We start from the raw sequence: 26,438 nt of genomic DNA on the forward strand, positions 1-26,438 counted from the left end.
TAATTCCTCACTCTAACTTCCTTCTTTCCCTACACTTACACATTTCTAATGGCTATCTTCCTCTTTCTAGTTATTTCTTTTCCAGAAGTAATACCTTTCCCAAACTGCCACTTTAGGTCTTGTACACTTTCAAGCCCTTTACTATGTACTTTAAAGTACTGTGTACTTTATCAAGTACTATGATTTACCAGGTCTCATAACGTTTTCAGAAATTTTGCATTTATCATGAAGCTTCCTCTTTCTATTGGTGTTTTGTCAGATTAAGCCCTCAACTCTTCTCTCCTCTTTTCCATATAGTTTTTTAAACCTCCCCAAGTCTAAAATATTAAAGACAGTTCTGCTAGAATGTGGTGTTTATTTCTTGTTTAAAAATGATTTGACGTTCATGGTATTCTTTTTCTCTTAGTAAGGCTGAAAATGTGGGCTAAGTGTGGTTTTATTTACTTTCCTTCTTAATCTGTATGGTTTTCTAGAAGGATGAATGGACAAATTCTAACTCAGGAGGTCAGTATTATCCTAGGGCAACTTGGAAGTCCCTCAAATCTTTTTATTCTTATTGTTATTACTGATTGTGATTTGTTGGTATTTTATAAACATTCTTAAAACATCCCAGGAATTAAAGCAAAGGGCTAAGTTTGTGGACAAGTATTCCTTTTGAAGATGAATGAAGTAACTTCCTCACAACACCACACATATGAGAAACAGATTCAGAAATTAAACTCTCTCATATGCAATGACTAATATAATTATATAAAATCTGATATGATATACTACAGCTTACAGTTTTGTGGTAATTAGAGGTCCCTTCTGCCCATGTGTAAATAATATCTACCTTGAACTAAAACAAAAGAAATTGTGTTTAATTTAGAAAGTTACATAAAAGAAGCAAACTAGAATCTACTTTCTTTGCTATTTTTGTCTATAATGATAATGCAAGGACATGAAAGAGTGATTTTCCCATCTTAGGCTCTGGTAAAGTTCACTCATCCCTCCATGTAGCATTTACTGAGAACCACTAACTTGCCAGGCAATAGGGATACAAAGATAACTAAGACGCGGTCCCTGTCTCACAGACAAGTAGAGGAATAGGAGTAAGTTGCAGAAGATCAGATATAGTAGAATACCCTTTACAAAAAGTTTTAAAATATGTGAATGATATTTTTCATATTTTTAAGGATACATACATATATAGTATAAATACAAAAACATGTGAGAAAATGATAATCAAATTCAGTATAGAGGTTAACTCTAGCAGGGTGAGCTGGGAGGAAGATGGGAATAAAATCAAGCAGGAGTAGAAAGGGAGTTTCAACTTTATCTATAGTAGTTTATTTCTTTAAAAAAGAAAAAGTAAGAACTGAGACAAATATTGCAAAGTGTTAAGATCTGACAAAGAAGGATGGTGAGATACATGGATATATTTGTTATATTATCCCTGTTCTTTTCTGGATGCTTGAAATATCTTGTTTTTTTTTTAATTTATTCAAAATACAGTTCAAATATTGGCAAGATTTGTGGAGTTTTAATTCAGAAGTTTCAGAATGAGCTCAAGTTGTATAATAAACAACACAAAATTGAGAAACAATTTTAGGAAAGAATGAGAAAAACAGTGTCTGAATATGGTACATCATTTTTTTTCACATCATTTTTTAGATGAAGTGTTATACATACCTGTGAGTGCTAAATAGGAAGCAATGTACCGCTTTTCCAGTCCACCTCTAACACTCTGAATTGCACCAAAAATTGGAGGTATAATCATAATCAGGTTACTCACTGTATTCCCTATAGAAAAAAAAAAAACACACAAGAAGATAATGAGATTAATCAATACTACTTTAAATAAAGATATACACAGTTAGCCCTTAGCAAAAATTAAGTAGGTGTCTTCTTAGAAAGATGATGATAAGATATTTACAAGGTGCTAAAGGAAAATAGTTCTCTACTCAACAAAAATTTCTTACAAAAATCAAAGTAAAATACAGATCCTTCAGACAAATGAAACTAAGAATTTTCAACCAGAACATCCACTAAAGGAACTTCTAAATTCTCAAGGTAAAAAGCAAGAGTATCTCAGAAAGAACCTCAAAGATAAGCAAAAAGTGAGTTGGAAAAAGCAGCTTACACCAATGCTACTGAAAGGGTGGTCCATGGATAACAGTATGATAAGATAAAATACAGAACTGAGTTAATTTGTTTCTTGAAATGAATGACAACAAATCAAAGCTTGCATTTTTCATCTCTTCTTAAACTTTAATTTTTGTGGCAATGTTTTTAGTTCCTAGTTTCTGTTTCTAGTAAGCACAAAAGGCCACGGATCTTGATCTGATTGTTCATCCTCTCTTTACAAAAACAAAGCTGAAACATGAATAGCAAAGAAACAATAGAAACCGTAATAGCAGAAATAAATAGTAAAATGGGGAAAAAGATGGCTAAACTATTTTGTATATTGATTCTGGGTAGTATTTTATACATTTATTCAGTGAATATAGTGGCACAAAACATTCAAAATTCCAAATTTGTGATTTTCAACATAGGAGCTGATATCAGGACAAATATCAATTAATGGACATATACAAAACACTCTACCCTACAACAACAGTACATACAGTCTTCTCAAGTGCACATGAACATTTTCCAGGATACAGCATATGTTAGGCCATAAATTAAGTCTCAATAGACTTAAAAAGGCAGATATAAACTATCATACAAAATATCTCCTCCAACCACAAAAGAATGACGTTAGAAATAAATAACAGAAGGAAAACTGGAAAATTCACAAACCTGTGGAAATTAAACAAAATATTATTAAACAATCAATGTATCAAAGAATAAATCACCAATCAAATTAGAAAATACTTAAGAGATGAATTAAAATTAATACACAACATACCAAAATTAATGGGATGTAGTAAAAGCAGTGCTGAGTGGGAAATTTACAGCTATAAGTGCTTATATTTAAGATCTTTCAGCTGAAATGAAAGAATGTTACTTAGTAACATGAAAATATATGAAAATGCATAACACACTGGTAAAGCTAAGCATAATCAAATTCAGAATACTGTAATACTGTAATATGATGGTGTATTAATCACTTAAGTCTAGTACAATGATGTAAGGACAAAAGTATTAAAAATAACTACAGCTATAATAATTTGTTAATAAATACAAAATAAAAAGCAGGTAAATTGTGATATCAAAATCCTAAAAGGGTGTAATATAAGGGTAGAGCTTTAGTATGCAAGGTTGCTATCAGTGTGGAAAAAAGTTATATCTATAAGTTGTTTTATGTAAGCCTCATGGTAACCACAAAGCAAAAACCGACATTAGACACAACAAAAGATTGTTGCTGGAGGGAATGAAAAAGGAGGAAATTGAAGTATACCACTACAGAAAATCATCAATTCACAAAGGAAAACAGCAAGAAAGGAATACAGGAACTATAAAACAGCCAGAAAACAATTAATAAAATGAAACTAGTAAGTCCTTATCTATCAGTAATTGCTCTAAATGTAAACGGGTTAAATTCTCCAATTAAAAGGCATACAGTGACTGGAAGGATAAAAAAACAAGACCCAACTACATGCTGGCTCAAGAGATTTACTTCAGCTTTAAAGACATACATGGGCTCAAAGTTAATGGATTAAAAAAGATATTCTATGGAAGTAAAAACCAAAAGAGAGCAAAGGTAGCTATAGTTATATCAGACAAAATAGACTTTAAGCCAAAAACTGTAACAAGACAAAGAAGATCATTATGTAATAATAAAGGGTTAATTCATCAAAAGGATATATCAGTTGTAAATATATATGCACCCAAATCAGAGCACCTAAATATATTAAGCAAATATCAACAGATCTGAAGGAAGAAATAGACCACAATACAACAATAGTAGGGGATTCAATACCCCACTTTCAACAATGGATAGATCATCCAAACAGAAAATCAACACAGAAAAGTTGGATTTCAACTACACTTAAAACCAAATGGATCTAACAGACATATACAAAACATTCCATCCAAGAGGCAGCAGAGTACACATTTTCCTCAAGCACACACAGAACATTCTCCAGGACAGATGATATAATAGGTCACAAAACAAGTGTTAGAAAATTTAAGAAAACTGAAATCATATGAAGTATCTTTCCAACTACAATGGCATAAAACTAAAAATCAACAATAGGAGGAAAACTAGAAACTCACAAATATGTCAAGGTTAAACAACACACTCCTGAACAACAAATGCGGGAAAGAAGAAGTCAAAAGGTAAATAAAAAATGTCTTGAAACAAATGAAAATGGAAACACAACATACCAAAACTTATGGGATGCAGCTAAAGTAGTTCTAAGAGGAAAGTTTATAGTAATAAATGCCTATATTAAGAAAAAAGATCGCAAATAAACAACCTGACATAATACCTCAAAGAGCCAGAAAAAGAACAAACTAAGCCCAAATTCAGAAGGAAAGAAATAAAGATCAGAGTGGAAATAATGAAACTAAGAGACGATTTTTTGAAAAAATAAACAAAATTGACAAACTTTTAGCTAGACTAACTCAAAAAAAGAGGACTCAAATAAATAAAATGAGAAAAGAAAGAGGATATTAAAACTAATACCACAGAAACACTCACTGGGGAAAAGTTAGTCTCTTCAATAAATAGTGTTCGGAAAACTAGATAACCACACACAGAAGAATGAAACTGAACCTCTATCTTACAAAATGAACTCAAACTGGATTAAAGATTTAAGCACACATGAAAAACATGCTCAACAACACTAATCACCAGGGAAATGCAAATCAAAACCACAGTGAGATATCATCTCACACCTTATTGCTAATTATTAGAGAAATACAAATCAAAACTACAGTGAGGTACCATCTCACACTGGTCAGAATGGCCATCATTGAAAAGTCTACAAATAACAAATGCTGGAGAGGGTGTGGAGAAAAGGGAACCCTCCTACACTGTTGGTGGGCATGTAGACTGGTGCAGCCACTATGGAAAACAGTATGGAGGTACCTCAAAAAACTAAAAATAGGCCTTCCCTGGTGGCGCAGTGGTTGAGAATCCACCTGCCAATGCAGGGGATGCAGGTTCGAGCCCTGGTCTGGGAGGATCCCATATGCCGCGGAGCAACTAGGCCCGTGAGCCACAACTACTGAGCCTGCGCATCTGTAGCCTGTGCTCCGCAACAAGAGAGGCCATGATAGTGAGAGGCCTGTGCACCGCGATGAGAGTGGCCCCTGCTTGCCACAACTAGAGAAAGCCCTCGCACAGAAACGAAGACCCAACACACCAAAAATAAATAAATTAATTAATAAACTCCTACCCCCAACATCTTCTAAAAAAAAAAAAAAAAACTAAAAACAGAGTGGCCATATGATCCAGCAATCCTACTGCTGGGCATATATCTGGACAAAACTATAATTCAAAAAGATACATGCACCCCTATATTCATAGCAGCACTATTCACAATAGCCAAGACATGGAAACAGCCTAAATGTCCATTGACAGATGAATGGATAAAGAAGATATGATACACATACACAATGGAATACTACTCAGCCAGAAAAAAGAATGAAATAATGCCATTTGCAGGAAAATGAATGGACCTAGAGATTACCATACTAAGAGAAGTCAGAAAGAGAATGACAAATACCATATGATATCACTTATATGTGGAATCTAAAATATGACAAAAATGAACTTATCTACCAAAACAGAAACAAATTCACAGACACAGAAAACAGACTTGTGGTTGCCAAAGGGTAGGTGTGGTGGGGGAGGGAGGGATTGGGAGTTTGGGATTAGCAGATGCAAATTATTATATAGAGAATGAAGAAACAACAAGGTCCCCCTATATAGCACAGGGAACTATATTCAATATCCTGTGATAAACCATAATGGAAAAGAACATGAAAAGGAATATATATATATATATATATATATATATGCATAACTGAGTCACTTTGCTGTAAGCAGAAATTAACATAATACTGTAAATCAACTATACTTCAATAAAATAAATTTTTTAAAAAAGATAAGTGTTGGCAAGAATGTGGAGAAAAGGGTTGTAAAACATGTGTTGGTGGGATGTAAAACGGTATAGCCACTAAGTAAAACAGTACGGAGTTTCCTCAAAAAATTAAAAATAGAACTACCATATTATTCAGCAATCCCACTTCTTGGTATATATCCAAAGTAAATGAAACAGGACCTCAAAGAGACACCTGCACTCCCATGTTCATTGCAGCATTATTCACAATGGCCAAGATATGGAAACAACCTAAGTGTCCATCAACAGATGAATGGATAAAGAAGGTGTGGTATATATATACAACAGAATATCATTTCAGCCATGAGAAAGAAGTAAATCTTGCTGTTTGCAACGACTTGGATGAAACTTGAGGGAATTATGTTCAGTGAAATATGCCAGAGCAAGACAAATACTATGATATCACGTATATGTGGAATCTAAAAAAGCCAAACCCAGAGAAACAGAGAATAGAGTGGCAGTTACCAGGGGCTGAGGGTGGGGGAAATGGGGGAGATGTTTTCAAAGGATACAAACTTCCAGTTACATGACTAACAAGTCTGGGGATCTAATGAATAGCATGGTGACTACAGCTAATAATACTGTATTATATACTTAAAAGTTGCTGAGAGAGAAGATCTTAAATGTTCTTAACACAAAAAAGAAATGGAAATTATGTGACGGGATGGAGGTGTTAGCTAATGCTATGGAAGTAATCATTTTATGAATATGTGTATCAAATCAACCGCTTGTACATCTTAAATTTATATAATGTTATATTTCAATTATACCTCAGTAAAGCTAGAACAAAATCTGAAAGGATCAAACTATTTCCAAGTAACTTAACTGAATCCTAGAACAAAATTCAAGCCTATTTATGGTAATACAAAAAATATCCAGGACCCAACAAGGTAAGAAGCACAATATCTGACATCCAATTAAAGATTAGCAGGCAGGGGGCTTCCCTGGTGGCGCAGTGGTTGAAAGTCTGCCTGCCGATGCAGGGGACACGGGTTCGTGCCCCGGTCCGGGAAGATCCCACATGCCGCGGAGCGGCTAGGCCTGCGAGCCATGGCCGCTGAGCCTGCACGTCCGGAGCCTGTGCTCCTCAACGGAAGAGGTCACAACAGTGAGAGGCCCGCATACCACACACACACACAAAAAGATTAGCAGGCAGGGAATTCCCTGGTGGTCCAGTGGCTAGGACTCTGTGCTTCCAGTGCAGGGGGCAGGGGTTCCATCCCTGGTGAGGGAACTAAGATCTCACAAGCTGCATGGCACAGCCCCCGCCCACACACACAAAAAAGATTACCAGGCATACAAAAAGGAAGAAAAACAACCCCAAAAAATACTCAATTGAAACCAACCCAGAACTGATACAAATGTTAGAATTGGCAGACAAGGATTAAAACACTTCATTTAAGTCTAGAAAATACAAACTAACCTATACTATAGTGTCAGAAAGCAGACCAATGGTTGTGGGTAGGGCTGGGGTAGAAGAGAGAGCAGGATGGAGAAGGACTTACAAAGGGACATGAGAAAACTTGGAGGTGATGGATCTGTTCACTGTCTTGATTGTGGTGATGGTTTCACATGTGTATACATATGACAAAACTTAATTTGTACACTTTAAATAGGCACTTTCTATTGCATGTCAACTATACCTCAATAAAGCTGTTTTTTTAAAAAAAAAAAGTTTTGGGGCTTCCCTGGTGGCGCAGTGGTTGAGAGTCCGCCTGCCGATGCAGGGGACACGGGTTCGTGCCCCGGTCCGGGAGGATCCCACATGCCGCGGAGCGGCTGGGCCCGTGGGCCATGGCCGCTGGGCCTGCGCGTCCGGAGCCTGTGCTCTGCAATGGGAGAGGCCACAGCAGTGAGAGGCCCGCGTACCGCAAAAAAAAAAAAAAAAAAAAAAAAGTTTTGCCTCTGGGGATTAGAATTGGAGGGTAGAGAGGAAAGAGTTAGGGAAGGGCACTGCTTTCTGGTTTCGTTACAAGTCTTCTAGCACAGGCTGGATTTTTATCTATTTTTAATGCATTACTTTAATAAAATAAAAATTAAAGAAACTTTTAGAAAGGGAATAAAATAGTTGGGGATAATTTCACAGATGTGATAAGATTTGAGCTAGACCCTGAAAGGAGAGACAGGAACAATAAAATCTACTGAGCCTATTATTAAGGACCAGGTACTGGAATTCACATTTTACACGTGCTAACATTTGCTTTTCATAACAATGTTGTGAAATATTATCACCCAATTAAACAAAGTCAAGCTACGGGATTATATAATTTACCCAAATTCTCACAATAAGCAGATGGTGGAGCCAAGATTTTATTCCAGGTCTATCTGTCCTTACAGCCAATGTTCCTCTCCTTAAATGCACTAGCACAGTGTTTGCACAAAGAAGACCCTTATTAACATCTAAAAAATTATATCAAAGAGTATTCTATTAAAAATGTTTTAAGTAAATTCCAGATTATACAAATAACAAAGTAATTTGCCTAGGTGAAGTGTGAAAATATAAGGTGGGGAGCCAGGCAGACTGAAAGATATATATCCAAACAGCAGTTATCAATAACTTTAAGTAAACCTGTGGAAGATGTTGAATATTATGCCGTTTAGGAGAGCCCTAGGATTCAAACTAATGAAATTCTTTATTGATGACTGAGATAAAGGAAATGAAACATGCCCAAAGGTCCAGATAATATTAAATTTAGCTGAGATGTCAATACTCTGGAAGTCAGAAATACATTTCTAAAGGTAGAGGATATGGGACGGTCCCACAAACTACATTAAATTCAATTAAGGATAACACAAAGTTTTACAAATTAGAATGAGGAATTGCAGACCACAAATACAGGCTACTGTGACAGACAGAATAAGGACAACTCTGAGAGAAAGATCCAAAGACAGAAAGATGACAGTACACTATTCTTGGGGGGAAAATCTCAATATACTACCTCAAAGCAATACTTAGAGGTAAAAATGGAAAGAGCTGGATAGTGACCATCTTACTTCTCTCTGCTTTAATTCAGCTTCTTTTTGGAATGCTTACGTATTTGTGGAACCCTACTTTAAACAAAACAGAGATCCCAAGTACTGAGAGAGATACTAAAACAAAGAAATCATTTACTTAATAAACAAAACATGTCATATGAGGAATGGCATGACTGCTGTCTTCAAATATCAACTTCAAAGTTTAAAGGAATGTTAAACTAAAGGTGAATGAGGCTTGCTATGGCTATAAAACATCAAAATTAAATTCAATGAAGTTACAGAGAAGCATATTTCTGCTCAATACAAGGCAAAACATTCTAAAATTAGAGCTGTCCAAAAAAAAAAAAGTAACAAGACTATGAACTTTGGGGGCAGGGACGAACCATGTCTTACTCCTATCTGTATGCTTTTGACTGGCACAATACCAAGGACAGAGCAGGCACTCAGGAAAGTCTGGTAGAATGAATAAATTCATACATGCATGCTTACTGAAACCTGAGGATAGCAGTTTCTCCTTTTATCCCCTGGTATTATTCACAAAATTATGTGTTTCTTACTTTTTTGATTTAACAATGGTTATAGTAGATGGTAGCTTGTTTATTTTAGCATAACTTCACTCTTTTTTAAAAAGTGACAAACGTTTAACTGTAAAAAAATTTAAACAATTCAGAAAAGTGTAAAAAAAATTAAATCATCAAATATCCTAACACCCAGTAATTATCATCATTAATATTTGTTAAGGGGCTTCCCTGGTGGCGCAGTGGTTAAGAATCCGCCTGCCAATGCAAGGGACATAGGTTCGATCCCTGGTCCGGGAGGAGCCCACATGCCGCGGAACAACTAAGCCCATGTGCCACGACTGCTGAGCCTGCACACCGCAACTACTGAAGCCCGTGTGCCTAGAGCCCATGCTCCGCAACAAGAGAAGCCACCACAATGAGAAGCCCGTGCATTGCAACAAAGTGTAGCCCCCGCTTGCCTCAACTAGAGAAAGCCTGTGCACAGCAACTAAGACCCAACGCAGCTCAAAAAAAAAAAAGAATTGCTAAGTTTTACGTATACAGAGAGAGATGAATGGATGGAAATTAAGAAAGAAAAGACAAAGTTTTAAAGGCTATTAGACATGCTCTTCTTTTATAAAAATGTTTTAACAAAAGAAAGTAAAACTGAGTATGAAACGACTGAAAGATTAGAGTCCTGATTTTTACATGGTTAATTTTTTTTTTTTTTTTTTTTTTTTTTTTTTGCAGTACGCGGGCCTCTCACTGTTGTGGCCTCTCCCGTTGCAGAGCACAGGCTCCAGACGCGCAGGCTCAGCGGCCATGGCTCACGGGCCCAGCCGCTCCGCGGCATGTGGGATCTTCCCAGACCGGGGCACGAACCCGTGTCCCCTGAATTGGCAGGCGGACTCTCAACCACTGCGCCACCAGGGAAGCCCCACATGGTTAATTTTTATAGCATGTGCATCCTTGCCATGAAACAAAGAAATTCACACTCCTAAACTTCCTCCCACCTCCCTTCCACTATGTACTGATTTTTATTAGTCATATCTACATTTTCAAGGACTATATATTTCACATTGTCAAGGATTTACATTTAGTTCTGCAAACCACATTTTTCATCCTTGTTTTTTAAAAAGAACAGATTTATCAAGATATAATTCATATATCATAAAAATAACCCTTTTCATGTGTACAATTCAGTGGTTTATAATGTACTCACAGATTTGTGCAACCATCATCACCATCTAATTTTCGAACATTTTCATCAGCCCAAAATGAAACCCCAGACTCATTAGCAGTCACTCCCCCATCTCTTCTCCCCGAAGTCCTTGGTGACCACTAATCTAATTTCTGTCTCTGGATTTGGCTATCCTGGACACTTCATATAAATGAAATCATACAATATGTAGGCTTCTGTGTTTGTTTTTTCTCACTTGGCATAACATCTTCAAGGTTCATCCATGTTGTAGCATACATGTGTCCAGAACTTCATTCTCTTTTATTGACAAAGAGTTCATTGTATGGCTATACCACATTTTGTTTATACATTCATCAGTTGGACATTTGGGTTGTTTCCAACTCTGTGACTATTGTAAATAATGCTGCTATGAACATTCATATACAAGTTTTTGTGTGGTCATGTTTTCAATTCTCTTTAGTATATACGTAGGAGTGGAATTCCTGGGTCATATCATGATTCTATGTTCATCTTTGTTTTTAGTCTCAGGTATCTATTTAAATGGATATAGTGCCAAGGTCCAGTCTTTTTCCCCATGGCTTTTCTTTCCATTTTGCTTTTTTTTTTTTTAAACCAAGTTTTACCTGTTTAGATTTCATCATTCATCTTCATACAGTTTTTTCAAGGATTTATAAGTGCTGTATTCCCTGACTTCTTGAGTGCATGAGAACATTGTCTTTTGCCTTTATACTCAAAAGATAACTCAGCTATAAAATTTTGGGGTCTCTCTTTCTTTCAAAAGTTTGTAAGTACTGTGCTGTTGTCTTCCAGATTGACTATTACTATGAAGAAGTTAGCAGCTGGTTTGAACTTTTCCCTTGTAGATGACTTGCTTTTTTGCCTGCACTCCCAATGAATTCTTTCTTTATACTTGAATCTGTGTATTTGAGTAGCCACTGGGCATCCAGATAAAAGAGATGCTATACATACTCTATCTCTATATAAAGCTAAGTAAATATACTATTAAATACATTTTTTACTCAAGTCAGACCAACAACTTGAACCTGTAACTGCCACTCTGATGCTACACATATAATTTACAATAACCTCAACACATGTCACATACCTAAATACACATCTAACAAAAGATGTGCAAGACATAATACTAATGTCAATAAAACTCCCAACAGGTTTTTTGGGTACAAATTGATAAACTGACTCTAAACTTTATATGAAAATTTAAAAGGCCAAGAAGAGCCAAGATAATCTTGAGCACAAAACTAGAATATTTATACTACTAGATATCACGACCTATTAGGAAGGACAGATAAACAAAACAGTAGAACAGATAAGATTCCAAGAACAAACTAACATTTACAGTCACCTGATTTATGACAAACATTGCAGTGCAGTGTGAAAAGGACAGTCTTTTCAATAAAGGGCACTGGATCAACTGGATATTTACACGGGAAAAAAAAGAATCTGGACCCCAACCTCACACTTCTTATACAAAAATAAATCCCAGATGTACTGCAGATCTAAATGTGAAAGGTAAAACAGTATAATCTTTAGAAGAAAACATGGGAGAACATCTTCACAACCTTGGAGTGGCAAAGAATTTTTCAATAGGACACGAAAAGGATGAACCACAAAAGCAAAAAGACTAAAAATGTCAAGAAGCTAAGACGATAAAATCAAGAAGAATAAAAGGTTGTTTTCATTTATTTATTGGCTGCTTTGGGTCTTCGTTGCTGCGCGTGGGCTTTCTCTAGTTGCGGTGAGTGGGGGCTACTCTTCATTGCAGTGCACGGGCTTCTCACTGTGGTGGCTTCTCTTGTTGTGGAGCACAGGCTCTAGGCACGCAGGCTTCAGTAGTTGTGGCATGTGGGCTCAGTAGTTGTAGCCTGGGGGCTCTAGAGTGCAGGCTCAGTAATTGTGGTGCACGGGCTTAGTTGCTCCACGGCATGCGGGATCTTCTCGGACCAGGGCTTGAACCCGTATCCCCTGCATTGGCAGGCGGATTCTTAATCACTACGCCACCAGGGAAGCCCAAAAGTTTGTTTTCTAAAAAGTGGATTTAAAGAAAAATAGATGCAAAATTGCTTTGTAAATAAGGAGATATATGCATACTAGCTAATTTAACTTTACTGAACAAAAAGAATGCACAAGAAATTATCATGGACTGAAAAGTTTTGGTTAAAAAATGCTATCAGCCTGGGTCCAATCAGGAGTGATAAGCCACAGAGTAATTTGAACAGGAAAAGTTTACTATAAGGAATCATTAACTATAAGAGGGAACTGGAGTAATGAGAGATTGTCTAGTAGTAAGTAAAGAGAACTCTACAGAATATAGGAAGAGCAGATGTAAGGAACAGCCACTTCTCCTAAGATGGAGACAGAACACTAAAAGAAGAGGCCTCAGCCAGGGCTGAGACGCGGACCCTGTGGGAGAGGGCATGACCACAGCTCAACAAATAGCAGAGAAGTTGCTGTGATGCCACCCCTGCTGACTTCAGTGAAAATCCACCGTTAGGAACTTGTCTTTAATCTGCCCTCTGGGATGCGGGGGAAAGCTGATCACCTGGAGTGGGGAGCTACTGGCCACTGGGTGCTGCTGACTGCAGTAATGCATGAGCTGGCACTGGAGAAGCTGAGCAAACTTCAGGATCTGGGCATTGTATGAGACAGAGGCTGAATGAACCACTGGCACTGCAAGAGCCAGGCACTTAAGAAGCCACCAAGCCAGCACACAACAACCACGAAGGAAAACTCTTCCTCTTGCAACGTCTCTCCAGCGCACTCTACTGACAAAGCTTAACATCCGGCTAGTTGGCAAAGGAAGCAAATTTAAAGGGCCCAGGTCCATTTTCACAGAGCATGAGATAAATGACGAATTCGGAGCAGAGAGGGAAAAAACTGATAACTATTACTGATAACAACTATAAAACTTGTTTTTACCAAAACATATATGTTTATCATTGCTGGGCCAAACTATGCCTGATGAGGGTTCCCCAAGCACCAAAATAAGAGAGTCTTAAGATGGTAAAGTGATGGCTTTTTCTCTTCTTTTTTTCATATTTTCTACAATGTGGTTATATTGTTCTTGTAATTTAAAATTAAAATATTAATAATATAAGGGAATGACAGAAAATAAAGGCTAAATTTCTTCTATAAGAGTTTAATCGAGTTTGGGGTGCTTCTAGAAGATTCAATTAAAACAGGGTTTTTTGTGGGCTTCCCTGGTGGTGCAGTGGTTGAGAGTCCGCCTGCCGATGCAGGGGACACGGGTTCGTGCCCCGGTCTGGGAAGATCCCCCGTGCTGCGGAGCGGCTGGGCCCGTGAGCCTTGGCCGCTGAGCCTGCGCGTCCGGAGCCTGTGCTCCGCAACGGGAGAGGCCACAACAGTGAGAGGCCCGCGTACCGCAAAAAAAAAAAAAAAAAAACAACAACAGGGTTTTCTCCAGAAATGAAAACTAGAGATTCGTTCATATACCACACAGTGGTGTACTAAAACTTTAAAGTAAGAAAAATCTATTTTTTCTACAGGGAATCTTGTTTTGATATGGACTTATGGGATTTTTAAAAAAATCTGAAAACCATATTTTTATACTCCCAAACACAGTATCTCTGAATTCTCCCCAGTACAAATTATGGACGAAGCTGACGACATTTCAATAATTTCAAGACTTCTTAACAGGTAAAGCCATCTTTTAGCACGTGAAAAGAAAACTCAAATATCAAAAGTATAAGAAAGAAGGTCAGGGGAAAAAGGTAATGTGCTAAAGAGTAAATTTGAAACAACTCTGAATGAAGATACAGTAGGAAGATGTTTGCCTCAGCCTGACAGTAGGTGGAGCTAGTGTGCTCAGCAGTCTTAAAAGTGCTCCCAAGTTTGGCAAAATACAGAGCCGTGGGGCAACCAGGTAGACAATTTAGAGCTCAGTTGTATTTACAATTGTGTAACCACCACCCCAAAAAATAGTAGCATTAAAACCTGGTGAAGCTGAAAAAGTGATCTATACTGCTTCATTGCCACTGTGAGGATCCCTCCTGCACAGTCAGCAAATGAGCTAGATGAAAGCGGTAACTAACTGATTTGAGCCTGAAAGCAACTGAGTACTTTCCCCAAAGCAAGTTCATTTTGTCAACTATTTTACTGTTTATGCAAGTGCTCAAATAATGTTAAAGATTCCCAGAACTTCAGAGTCTTTGGAGCTAGAAAAAGACAGGGAGATCATCTAATTTAATCTCCTCAATTATAGAAGGCAACACTGTGGTTCATACCTACTACCACTTTTTAGCTGTGTGAAGAGGGCAACTTATTTATGCTTAAGCCTTAGTTTCCTGACCTATAAAAAGGGGAAAAAATACTTTTAAAATAATTAAAATGATGAAAATAAATATGACCAAATAACACATGTAAAGATTATTTCTGATATGAGACAGATCCACTGAACATTATATAGGAACTTCCACAATCTTGCTATGTTAAGAATTAAGTGCTGCCTGGGAATTGCCTTGGTACTTGGATCAGCTCAACAGCTGTCACAAGGGAGAAAGTTTGTCTTCCAATCCAGACCAATAACAAGGAAAGTTGAGTACTCTTATTCACTAAGTTTAAAAAACAAAATTATATATATGCATGTTATAGTACTAGGAGCTCCTTAGCAGCTTTTAATTAAGATAGATATCAGAATAAAAACAGGAAACTATTATAGGTATGTCTTACTTTAAAAAGTGATAAACACAAATTCAATTCAATTTGACAAACATTCATTAAGAATTTTCTGTGGGCAAGGCACTGAATCAGGAGATAGGAAGAAAGGTTAGCAACCGTAGTTGCTGTCCTGAGAAAGTATATATACAATGTAGTAGAAAAGACAGGTAAACAACAAGTAAGGGAGAAAAGCAGGACCAAAGAGCACAAACAGCATATGGAAGAAGGGAACCCAAGAAAGGCTTCATTAAGCAGGTGGCACTTGAGCTATGCCTTGAAAGAGGGAAAGATAAGAAGTCTTTATCACTATCAATACAAGAAGCACCCTACTTCCTGTGCAGCACAGAAAGTAGCTTCAAAAACATTAATTTATGAAAACTGGTTTTTCACATTATTTTTAAAAAACATCTAAGTTTCACTTGCATGTACTTGCACTTACACTGCATGTAAGTTATAACAAAAATATTTTAAGACCACATATTGTAAAAATGGAAATGATCATATTACATTCAAGAGGAAGTACATTTTAGATTTGGGAAGAAAGGTCAAATACATAGCAGTAAAGAGATAAGAGAAGAACCTGGGAGCTCCATATCAATTATGGCTCAGGTAAACTCTAGCCTAACCAGACAGAGGTTATAGGGGAGAGGAAAGACTCATAGCAAAAAGAGCATTACCTGTATATAATACTACTCTGAAGAAAGTTCAAAGATGAGAGCTGAACAGTGAGAATAAACAGTTAACAGATAAACATGGAGAAGAAGACAAGAGTCAGAAAAAGGGAAATAAGACAGTCTTAAACTCTCTGGAGAAATACTTGATGAAATCAAGATTTTTTATAACTTCTGCTTTCTCTCCATTTTTATTAAAATGTTCTTTTCAGGGCCCAACTAAATAAAGATAGTTTTGCCTAATCACCCTACCGAAAATGATCACTCTTTTTACAGCACTTATTCTAACCTCTCATCTGGCACTTAGCACAGATTGCCTTCCACAGATAGCTCTCTTTTCACTAAATCAGAGTATAGATATTTATGTCTTATCTCTAAGTTAAACTTCTTAAGAGCAGTTGCCTTACATTCATCCAGTCATTCCGTAGCAAATACTGAGCATCTACTCTGAAAGGCATTGTATGTTAGGGAATACAAAGGAAAACAGAAGACTCTGCCCTCATGCAAATTAAACTAGTATCAAATTTACAAAACAGTAAAGTTATTTAAAACCTAAGTGACTTTATTTTAGATGCAGTTCAATTACGATATAATGGAGTCATTCTTTTTTTTTTTTTAACATCTTTATTGGGGTATAATTGCTTTACAATGGTGTGTTAGTTTCTGCTTTATAACAAAGTGAATCAGTTATACATATACATATGTTCCCATAGGTCTTCCCTCTTGCGTCTCCCTCCCTCCCACTCTCCCCATCCCACCCTTCTAGGCTGTCACAAAGTACCGAGCTAATATCCCTGGGCCATGCGGCTGCTTCCCACTAGCTATCTACCTTACTACGTTTGTTAGTGTGTATATGTCCATGACTCTCTCTCGCCCTGTCAAAGCTCACCCTTCCCCCTCCCCATATCCTCAAGTCCGTTCTCCAGTAGGTCTGCGTCTTTATTCCTGTCTTACCCCTAGGTTCTTCATGACATTTTTTTTTCTTAAATTCCATACATATGTGTTAGCATACAGTATTTCTCTTTTTTTTTTCTGACTTACTTCACTCTGTATGACAGACTCTAGGTCTATCCATCTCATTACAAATAGCTCAATTTCGTTTCTTTTTAAGGCTGAGTAATATTCCATTGTATATATGTGCCACATCTTCTTTATCCATTCATCCGATGATGGGCACTTAGGTTGTTTCCATCTCCGGGCTATTGTAAATAGAGCTGCAATGAACATTTTGGTACATGACTCTTCGAATTTTGGTTTTCTCAGGGTATATGCCCAGTAGTGGGATTGCTGGGTCATATGGTAATTCTATTTGTAGTTTTTTAAGGAACCTCCATACTGTTCTCCATAGTGGCTGAACCAATTCACATTCCCACCAGCAGTGCAAGAGTGTTCCCTTTTCTCCACACCCTCTCCAGCATTTATTGTTTCTAGATTTTTTGATGATGGCCATTCTGACTGGTGTGAGATGATATCTCATTGTAGTTTTGATTTGCATTTCTCTAATGATTAATGATGTTGAGCATTCTTTCATGTGTTTGTTGGCATTCTGTATATCTTCTTTGGAGAAATGTCTATTTAGGTCTTCTGCCCATTTTTGGATTGGATTGTTTGTTTTTTTGTTATTGAGCTGCATGAGCTGCTTGTAAATTTTGGAGATTAATCCTTTGTCAGTTGCTTCATCTGCAAATATTTTCTCCCATTCTGAGGGTTGTCTTTTGGTCTTGATTATGGTTTCCTTTGCTGTGCAAAAGCTTTGAAGTTTCATTAGGTCCCATTTGTTTATTTTTGTTTTTATTTCCATTACTCTAGGAGGTGGGTCAGAAAGGATCTTGCTGTGATTTATGTCATAGAGTGTTCTGCCTATGTTTTCCTCTAAGAGTTTGATAGTTTCTGGCCTTACATTTAGGTCTTTAATCCATTCTGAGCTTATTTTTGTGTATGGTGTTAGGGAGTGATCTAATCTCATACTTTTACATGTACCTGTCCAGTTTTCCCAGCACCATTTATTGAAGAGGCTGTCCTTTCTCCACTGTACATTCCTGCCACCTTTATCAAAGATAAGGTGTCCATATGTGCGTGGGTTTATCTCTGGGCTTTCTATCCTGTTCCATTGATCTATCTTTCTGTTTTTGTGCCAGTACCATACTGTCTTGATTACTGTAGCTTTGTAGTATAGTCTGAAGTCAGGGAGCCTGATTCCTCCAGCTCCTTTTTTCGTTCTCAAGATTGCTTTGGCTATTCGGGGTCTTTTGTGTTTCCATACAAATTGCAAGATTTTTTGTTCTAGGTCTGTGAAAAATGCCAGTGGTAGTTTGATAGGGATTGCATTGAATCTGTAGATTGCTTTGGGTAGTAGAGTCATTTTCACAATGTTGATTCTTCCCATCCAAGAACATGGTATATCTCTCCATCTAATTGTATCATCTTTAATTTCTTTCATCAGTGTCTTTTAATTTTCTGCATACAGGTCTCTTGTCTCCTTAGGTAGGTTTATTCCTAGATATTTTATTCTTTTTGTTGCAATGGTAAATGGGAGTGTTTTCTTGATTTCACTTTCAGATTTTTCATCATTAGTATATAGGAATGCCAGAGATTTCTGTGCATTAATTTTGTACCCTGCTACTTTGCCAAATACATTGATTAGCTCTAGTAGTTTTCTGGTAGCATCTTTAGGATTCTCTATGTATAGTATCATGTCACCTGCAAACAGTGACAGCTTTACTTCTTCTTTTCCGATTTGGATTCCTTTTATTTCCTTTCTTCTCTGATTGCTGTGGCTAAAACTTCCAAAACTATGTTGAATAAGAGTGGTGAGAGTGGGCAACCTTGTCTTGTTCCTGATCTTAGTGGAAATGCTTTCAGTTTTTCACCATTGAGGACGATGTTTGCTGTGGGCTTGTCATATATGGCCTTTATTATGTTGAGGAAAGTTCCCTCTATGCCTACTTTCTGCAGGGTTTTTATCATAAATGGGTGTTGAATTTTGTCGAAAGCTTTCTCTGCATCTATTGAGATGATCATATGGTTTTTCTCCTTCAATTTGTTAATATGGTTTATCACATTGATAGATTTGGATATATTGAAGAATCCTTGCATTCCTGGAATAAACCCCACTTGATCGTGGTGTATGATCCTTTTAATGTGCTGTTGGATTCTGTTTCCTAGTATTTTGTTGAGGATTTTTGCATCTATGTTCATCAGTGATATTGGCCTGTAGTTTTCTTTCTTTGTGACATCCTTGTCTGGTTTTGGTATCAAGGTGATGGTGGCTTCGTAGAAGGAAATTGGGAGTGTTCCTCCCTCTGCTATATTTTGGAAGAGTTTGAGAAGGATAGGTGTTAGCTCTTCTCTAAACGTTTGATAGAATTCACCTGTGAAGCCATCTGGTCCTGAGCTTTTGTTTGTTGGAAGATTTTTAATCACAGTTTCAATTTCACTGCTTGTGATTGGTCTGTTCATATTTTCTATTTCTTCCTGATTCAGTCTTGGCAGGTTGTGCATTTCTAAGAATTTGTCCATTTCTTCCAGAGTGTCCATTTTATTGGCATAGAGTTGCTTGTAGTAATCTCTCATGATTTTTTTTGTTTCTGCAGTGTCAGTTGTTACTTCTCCTTTTTCATTTCTAATTCTATTGATTTGAGTCTTCTCCCTTTTTTTCTTGATGAGTCTGGCTAGTGGTTTATCTATTTTGTTTATCTTCTCAAAGAACCAGCTTTTAGTTTTATTGATCTTTGCTATTGTTTCCTTCATTTCTTTTTCATTTATTTCTGATCTGATTTTTATGATTTCTTTCCTTCTGCTAGCTTTGGGGTTTTTTTGTTCTTCTTTCTCTAATTGCTTGAGGTGCAAGGTTAGGTTGTTTATTCGAGATGTTTCCTGCTTCTTAAGGTGGGCTTGTATTGCTATAAACTTCCCCCTTAGAACTGACTTTGCTGCATCTCATAGGTTTTGGGTCGTTGTGTCTCCATTGTCATTTGTTTCTAGGTACTTTTTTATTTCCTCTTTGATTTCTTCAGTGATCACTTCATTATTAAGTAGTGTATTGTTTAGCCTCCATGTGTTTGTATTTTTTACAGATCTTTTCCTGTAATTGATATCTAGTCTCGTGGTGTTGTGGTCGGAAAAGATACTTGATACAATTTCAATTTTCTTAAATTTACCAAGGCTTGATTTGTGACCCAAGATATGATCTATCCTGGAGAATGTTCCATGAGCACTTGAGAAAAATGTGTATTCTGTTGTTTTTGGATGGAGTGTCCTATAAATATCAATTAAGTCCATCTTGTTTAATGTATCATTTAAAGCTTGTGTTTCCTTATTTATTTTCATTTTGGATGATCTGTCCATGGGTGACAGTGGGGTGTTAAAGTCCCCTACTATGAATGTGTTACTGTCGATCTCCCCTTTTATGGCTGTTAGTATTTGCCTTATGTATTGAGGTGCTCCTATGTTGGGTGCATAAATATTTACAATTGTTATATCTTCTTCTTGGATCGATCCCTTGATCATTATGTAGTGTCCTTCTTTGTCTCTTTTAATAGTCCTTACTTTAAAGTCTATTTTGTCTGATATGAGAATTGCTACTCCAGCTTTCTTTTGGTTTCCATTTGCATGGAATATCTTTTTCCATCCCCTTACTTTCAGTCTGTATGTGTCCCTAGGTCTGAAGTGGCTCTCTTGTAGACAGCATATATAAGGGTCTTGTTTTTGTATCCATTCAGCCAATCTATGTCTTTTGGTGGGAGCATTTAGTCCATTTACATTTAAGGTAATTATTGATATGTATGTTCCTATTCCCATTTTCTAAATTGTTTTGGGTTCGTTATTATAGGTCTTTTCCTTCTCTTTTGTTTCTTGTCTAGAGAAGTTCCTTTAGCATTTGTTGTAAAGCTGGTTTGGTGGTGCTGAACTCTCTCAGCTATTGCTTGTCTGTAAAGGTTTTAATTTCTCCATCAAATCTGAATGAGATCCTTGCTGGGTAGAGTAGTCTTGGTTGCAGCTTTTTCTCCTTCATCACTTTCCGTATGTCCTGCCACTCCCTTCTGGCTTGTAGGGTTTCTGCTGAGAGATCAGCTGTTAACCTTATGGGGATTCCCTTGTGTGTTATTTGTTGTTTCTCCCTTGCTGCTTTTAATATGCTTTCTTTGTATTTAATTTTTGACAGTTTGATTAATACGTGTCTTGGCGTATTTCTCTTTGGATGTATCCTGTATGGGACTCTCTGTGCTTCCTGGACTTGATTAACTATTTCCTTTCCCATATTACGGAAGTTTTCAACTATAATCTCTTCAAATATTTTCTCAGTCCCTTTCTTTTTCTCTTCTTCTTCTGGAACCCCTATAATTCGAATGTTGGTGTGTTTCATGTTGTCCCAGAGGTCTCTGAGACTGTCCTCAGTTCTTTTCATTCTTTTTTCTTTATTCTGCTCTGCAGTAGTTATTTCCACTATTTTATCTTCCAGGTCACTTATCCGTTCTTCTGCCTCAGTTATTCTGCTATTGATCCCATCTAGAGTACTTTTAATTTCATTTATTGCATTGTTCATCGTTGCTTGTTTCATCTTTATTTCTTCTAGGTCCTTGTTAACTGTTTCTTGCATTTTGTCCATTCTATTTCCAAGATTTCGGATCATCCTTACTATCATTATTCTGTATTCTTTTTCAGGTAGAGTGCCTATTTCCTCTTCATTTGTTAGGTCTGGTGCATTTTTATCTTGCTCCTTCATCTGCTGTGTTTTTCTGTCTTCTCATTTTGCTTATCTTACTGTGTTTGGGGTCTCCTTTTTGCAGGCTGCAGGTTCGTAGTTCCTGTTGTTTTTGATGTCTGTCTCCAGTGGCTAAGGTTGTTTCAGTGGGTTGTGTAGGCTTCCTGGTGGAGGGGACTAGTGCCTGTGTTGTGGTGGATGAGGCTGGATCTTGTCTCTCTAGTGGGCAGGTTCACGTCTGGTGGTGTGTTTTGGGGTGTCTGTGGCCTTATGATTTTAGGCAGCCTCTCTGCTAATGGGTGGGGTTGTGTTCCTGTTTTGCTAGTTGTTTGGCATAGGTTGTCCAGCACTGTGGCTTGCTGGTCGTTGAGTAAAGCTGGGTGCTGGTGTTAAGATGGAGGTCTCTGGGAGATTTCCGCCATTTAATATTATGTGGAGCTGGGAGGTCTCTTGTTGACCAGTGTCCTGAAGTTGGCTCTCCTACCTCGGAGGCAGAGCCCTGACTCCTGGCTGGAGCACCAAGAGCCTTTCTAAATTGTTTTGGTGGGGGGGTGGGGGGGGTGGGGGTGGGGGGGCGGGGAGGGAGGGGGGCGGGGAGGGAGGGGCACGGCGTGCGGGGCGGGCCTGCGGCGGCAGAGGCCGGCGTAACGTTGCTCCAGCCTGAGGCCCGCCGTGCGTTCTCCCGGGAACCTGGCAGTGGCGGGCTGCACAGGCTCCGCGGAAGAGGGGTGTGGAGAGTGACCTGTGCTCGCACACAGGCCCCTTGGTGGCGGCAGCAGCAGCCTTAGCGTCTCCCGCCCGTCTCTGGGGTCCGCGCTTTTAGCCGCGGCTCGCGCCCGTCTCTGGGGTTCCTTTAAGCAGCGCTCTTAAATCCCTCTCCTCGCGCACCAGGAAACAAAGAGGTAAGAAAAAGTCTCTTGCCTCTTCGGCAGGTGCAGACTTTTCCCCGGACTCCCTCCCGGCTAGCCTTGGTGCACTAACCCCTTCAGGCTATGTTCAAGCCGCCAACCCCAGTCCTCTCCTTGTGCTCTGTCTGAAACCGAAACCCGAGCCTTAGCTCGCAGCCCCGCCCGCCCCAGCGGGTGAGCAGACAAGCCTCTCGGGTTGGTGAGTGCCGGTCGGCACCGATCCTCTGTGCGGGAATCTCCCTGCTTTGCCCTCCGCACCCGTAGCTGTGCACTCCTCCGCGGTTCCGAAGCTCCCCCCTCCGCCTCCCGCAGTCTCCGCCCGCGAAGGGGCTTCCTAGTGTGTGGAAACTTTTCCTCCTTCACAGCTCCCTCCCACTGGTGCAGGTGCCGTCCTTATTCTTTTGTCTCTGTTTTTTCTTTTTTTCTTTTGCCCTACTCAGGTACGTGGGGAGTTTCTTGCCTTTTGGGAGGTCTGAGGTCTTCTGCCAGCCTTCAGTAGGTGTTCTGTAGGAGCTGTTCCACGTGTAGATGTATTTCTGGTGTATCCGTGGGGAAGAAGGCGATCTCCGCGTCTTACTCTGCCGCCATCTTCAAGGTCCCCCCCATTCTTTTTTTTTGCGGTACGCGGGCCTCTCACTGCTGTGGCCTCTCCCGTTGCGGAGCACAGGCTCCGGACGCGCAGGCTCAGCGGCCATGGCTCACGGGCCCAGCCGCTCCGCGGCATGTGGGATCTTCCCGGACCGGGTCACGAACCCGTGTCCCCTGCATCGGCAGGTGGACTCTCAACCACTGCGCCACCAGGGAAGCCCTGGAGTCATTCTTTACTCTCAAATTAATTTAACAGATTCATCCTTCACTCCAAACTAATTTCACTATAATTTTTCATTCACCCTTCATTTACTTAGAGTTGAAATACATCACTTAAACATCATGAATGTATAAGTCCTGTAAAGTACATTTAAAATTTTAGACTAAATTAACTTTAATAAAAATGCAAGCTATTTATTACTATTAAAATCTTACCAAAGACACTGTCCACATTTTAATGATTTATTTTCATTAAGTTTTCTCCAGTGGCATAAAAAAAATCCCAAACTGCCTTAAAACATGCAAAAAATATTTTAAAATAGCTCATTTTCATATATATTAGGCACAAGGGGAGAAAAATTGGACTGTTACACTACCTCCAAGTTACTCTGATCAAGATTCAGGTATCCCTCCCCCAAAGAGTGATCAGGGTGCTATAACCTTTTTCTTTAACAGTGTATCATTGCCCTGAGGGAACATACCTCAACATGATAAAGGCCATATATGATAAGCCCACAGCTAACATCCTACTCAAGGGTGAAAATCTGAAAGCATTTCCTCTGAAATCAGGAAAAAGACAAGGATAACCACTCTTGCCACTTTTATTCAACATAGTATTGAAAGTCCTAACCACAGCAATCAAGACAAGAAAAATAAAAGGAATCAAAGTTGGAAAGGAAGTAAAACTGTTACTGTTTGCAACTGACATAATATCAATACTATACATAAAATCCTAAAGACACCACCAAAAAAACTGCTAGAACTCATCAATGAATTTGGTAAAGTTGTAACATACAAAACTAATATATAGAAATTTGTTGCATTTCTATACATTAACAATGAACTATCAGAAAGAGATATTAAGAAAACAATCTCATTTACAATCACATCAAAAAGAATAAAATACCTGCGAATAAATCTAACTAATGAAGAAAAGACCTGTACTTGGAAAACCATAAAACACTGATTAAAGAAATTAAAGACAACACAGATGGAAAGATATACTGTGCTCATGGATTGGAAGAATTAATATTGTTAAAATGACCATTCTGTTCAAGGCAATCTACAAATTCAATGCACTCCCTATCAAAATACCAATGGCATGTGTCACAAAGCAAGAACACATAATTCTAAAATTTGTATGAAAACACAAAAGACCCTGAATAGCCAAAACAATCTTGAGAAAGAAGAATAAAGCTGGAGCTATCATACTCCCTGATTTCAAACTATATTACAAAGCTACAGTAATCAAAACAGCATGGTACTGGCACAAAAACAGACACATAGCTCAATGGAACAGAACAGAGAGCCCAGAAATGAACCCACACATATAAGGGCAATTAATCTATGACCAAGGAGGCAAGAATATACAATGGGGAAAAGATAGCCTCTTCAATAAATGGTGCTGGGAAAATCAGACAGCTACATGCAGAATAATCAAACTGGATTACCTTTTCATACAATATAAAAATATAAAATCAAAATGGATTAAAGACTTAAATGTAAGACCTGAAACCATAAAACTTCTAGAAGAAAAGATAGGCAGTATGTCCTTTGACATCAGTCTTAACAATATTTTTTGGATATGTCTCCCCAGGCAAGGGAAACAAAAGCAGAAATAAACAAATGGGACTACATCAAACTAAAAAGCTTTTGCACAGCGAAGGAAACCATCAACAAAAAGAAAAGGCCACCTACCAAATAGGAGAAGATACTTACACATGATATGGCTTACAAGGGGTTAATATCCAAAATATATAAACAGCTCATACAACTCAACATTAAAAAAAAATTTTTTTTAAATGGGCAGAAGACCTGAATAGACATTTTTCCAAAGAAGACATACAGATGTCAAGAGGCACATAAAAAGATGCTTAACATCATTAATCATCAGAGAAGTGCAAATTAAAGCCAGAGTGAGGTACTTCCCTGGTGGCATAGTGGTTAAGAATCTGCTTGCCAATGCAGGGGACACAGGTTCGAGCCCTGGTCTGGGAAGATCCCACATGCTGCGGAGCAACTAAGCCCATGCACCACAACTACTGAGCCTGTGTGCCACAACTAGTGAAGCCCACACGCCTAGAGCCCATGCTCCGCAACAAAGAGAAGCCACAACAATGAGAAGCTCACACACTGCAACAAAGAATAGCCCCCGCTTGCTACAACTAGAGAAAGCCCACACGCAGCAACGAAGACCCAATGCAGCCAAAATAAATAAATAAATTTATTTTTTAAAAAAAAACCCAGAGTAAGATATCACCCAACACACCTGTCAGATGGCTATCATCAAAAAAAAAAAAAAAAGGTTTCCCTGGTGGCACAGTGGTTGAGAATCCGCCTACCAACGCAGGGGACACGGGTTCGATCCCCAGTCTGGGAAGATTCCCACATGCCACCAAGCGACTAAGCCCGTGTGCCACAACTACTGAGCCTGCACTCTAGAGCCCACGAGCCACAACTACTGAGCCCACACGTCACAACTACTGAAGCCTGTGTGCCTAGAGCCCATGCTTTACTATAAGAGAAGCACTGCAATGAGTAGCCCCTGCTCACTGCAACTAGAGAAAGCCCGTGTGCAACAATGAAGACCCAACACAGCCAAAAATAAGTAAATAAATTTATTTTTAAAAAAAACCCACAAATAACAAATGTTGGTGAGGATGTGGAGAAAAGGGAACCCCCATACACTATTGGTGGAAATGTAAATTGGTGCAGCCACTGTGGAAAACAGTATAGTGGTTCCTCAAAAAAACTAAAAATAGAACCACCATATGACCCAGCAATTCCACTCCTGGGTATGTATCTGAAAAAAAGGAAACATTAATTTGAAAAGATACACACACCCCAATGTTCATGGCAGCATTATTTACAATTGAAAAGATATGGAAGCAACCTAGGTGTCTATCAACAAATGAATAGACAA

At 38.4% G+C, this 26,438-nt stretch overlaps 1 protein-coding gene across 2 annotated transcripts in view; it reads right to left on the reverse strand.

Annotated features, from left to right (window-relative positions):
* ACER3 (alkaline ceramidase 3) overlaps window positions 1-26,438 on the reverse strand; it is a 192,024-nt gene that overhangs the window by 113,494 nt on the left and 52,092 nt on the right. For both annotated transcript variants that reach the window (XM_032640732.1, XM_032640731.1), the window contains exon 2: window positions 1,672-1,782. In XM_032640732.1, coding sequence (XP_032496623.1) covers window positions 1,672-1,782 — 111 coding nt within the window. The remainder of the gene's footprint in view (window positions 1-1,671; window positions 1,783-26,438) is intronic.

This window comes from Phocoena sinus, chromosome 8 (assembly GCF_008692025.1).
Source record: "Phocoena sinus isolate mPhoSin1 chromosome 8, mPhoSin1.pri, whole genome shotgun sequence".
NCBI classification, from domain to species: domain Eukaryota; kingdom Metazoa; phylum Chordata; class Mammalia; order Artiodactyla; family Phocoenidae; genus Phocoena; species Phocoena sinus.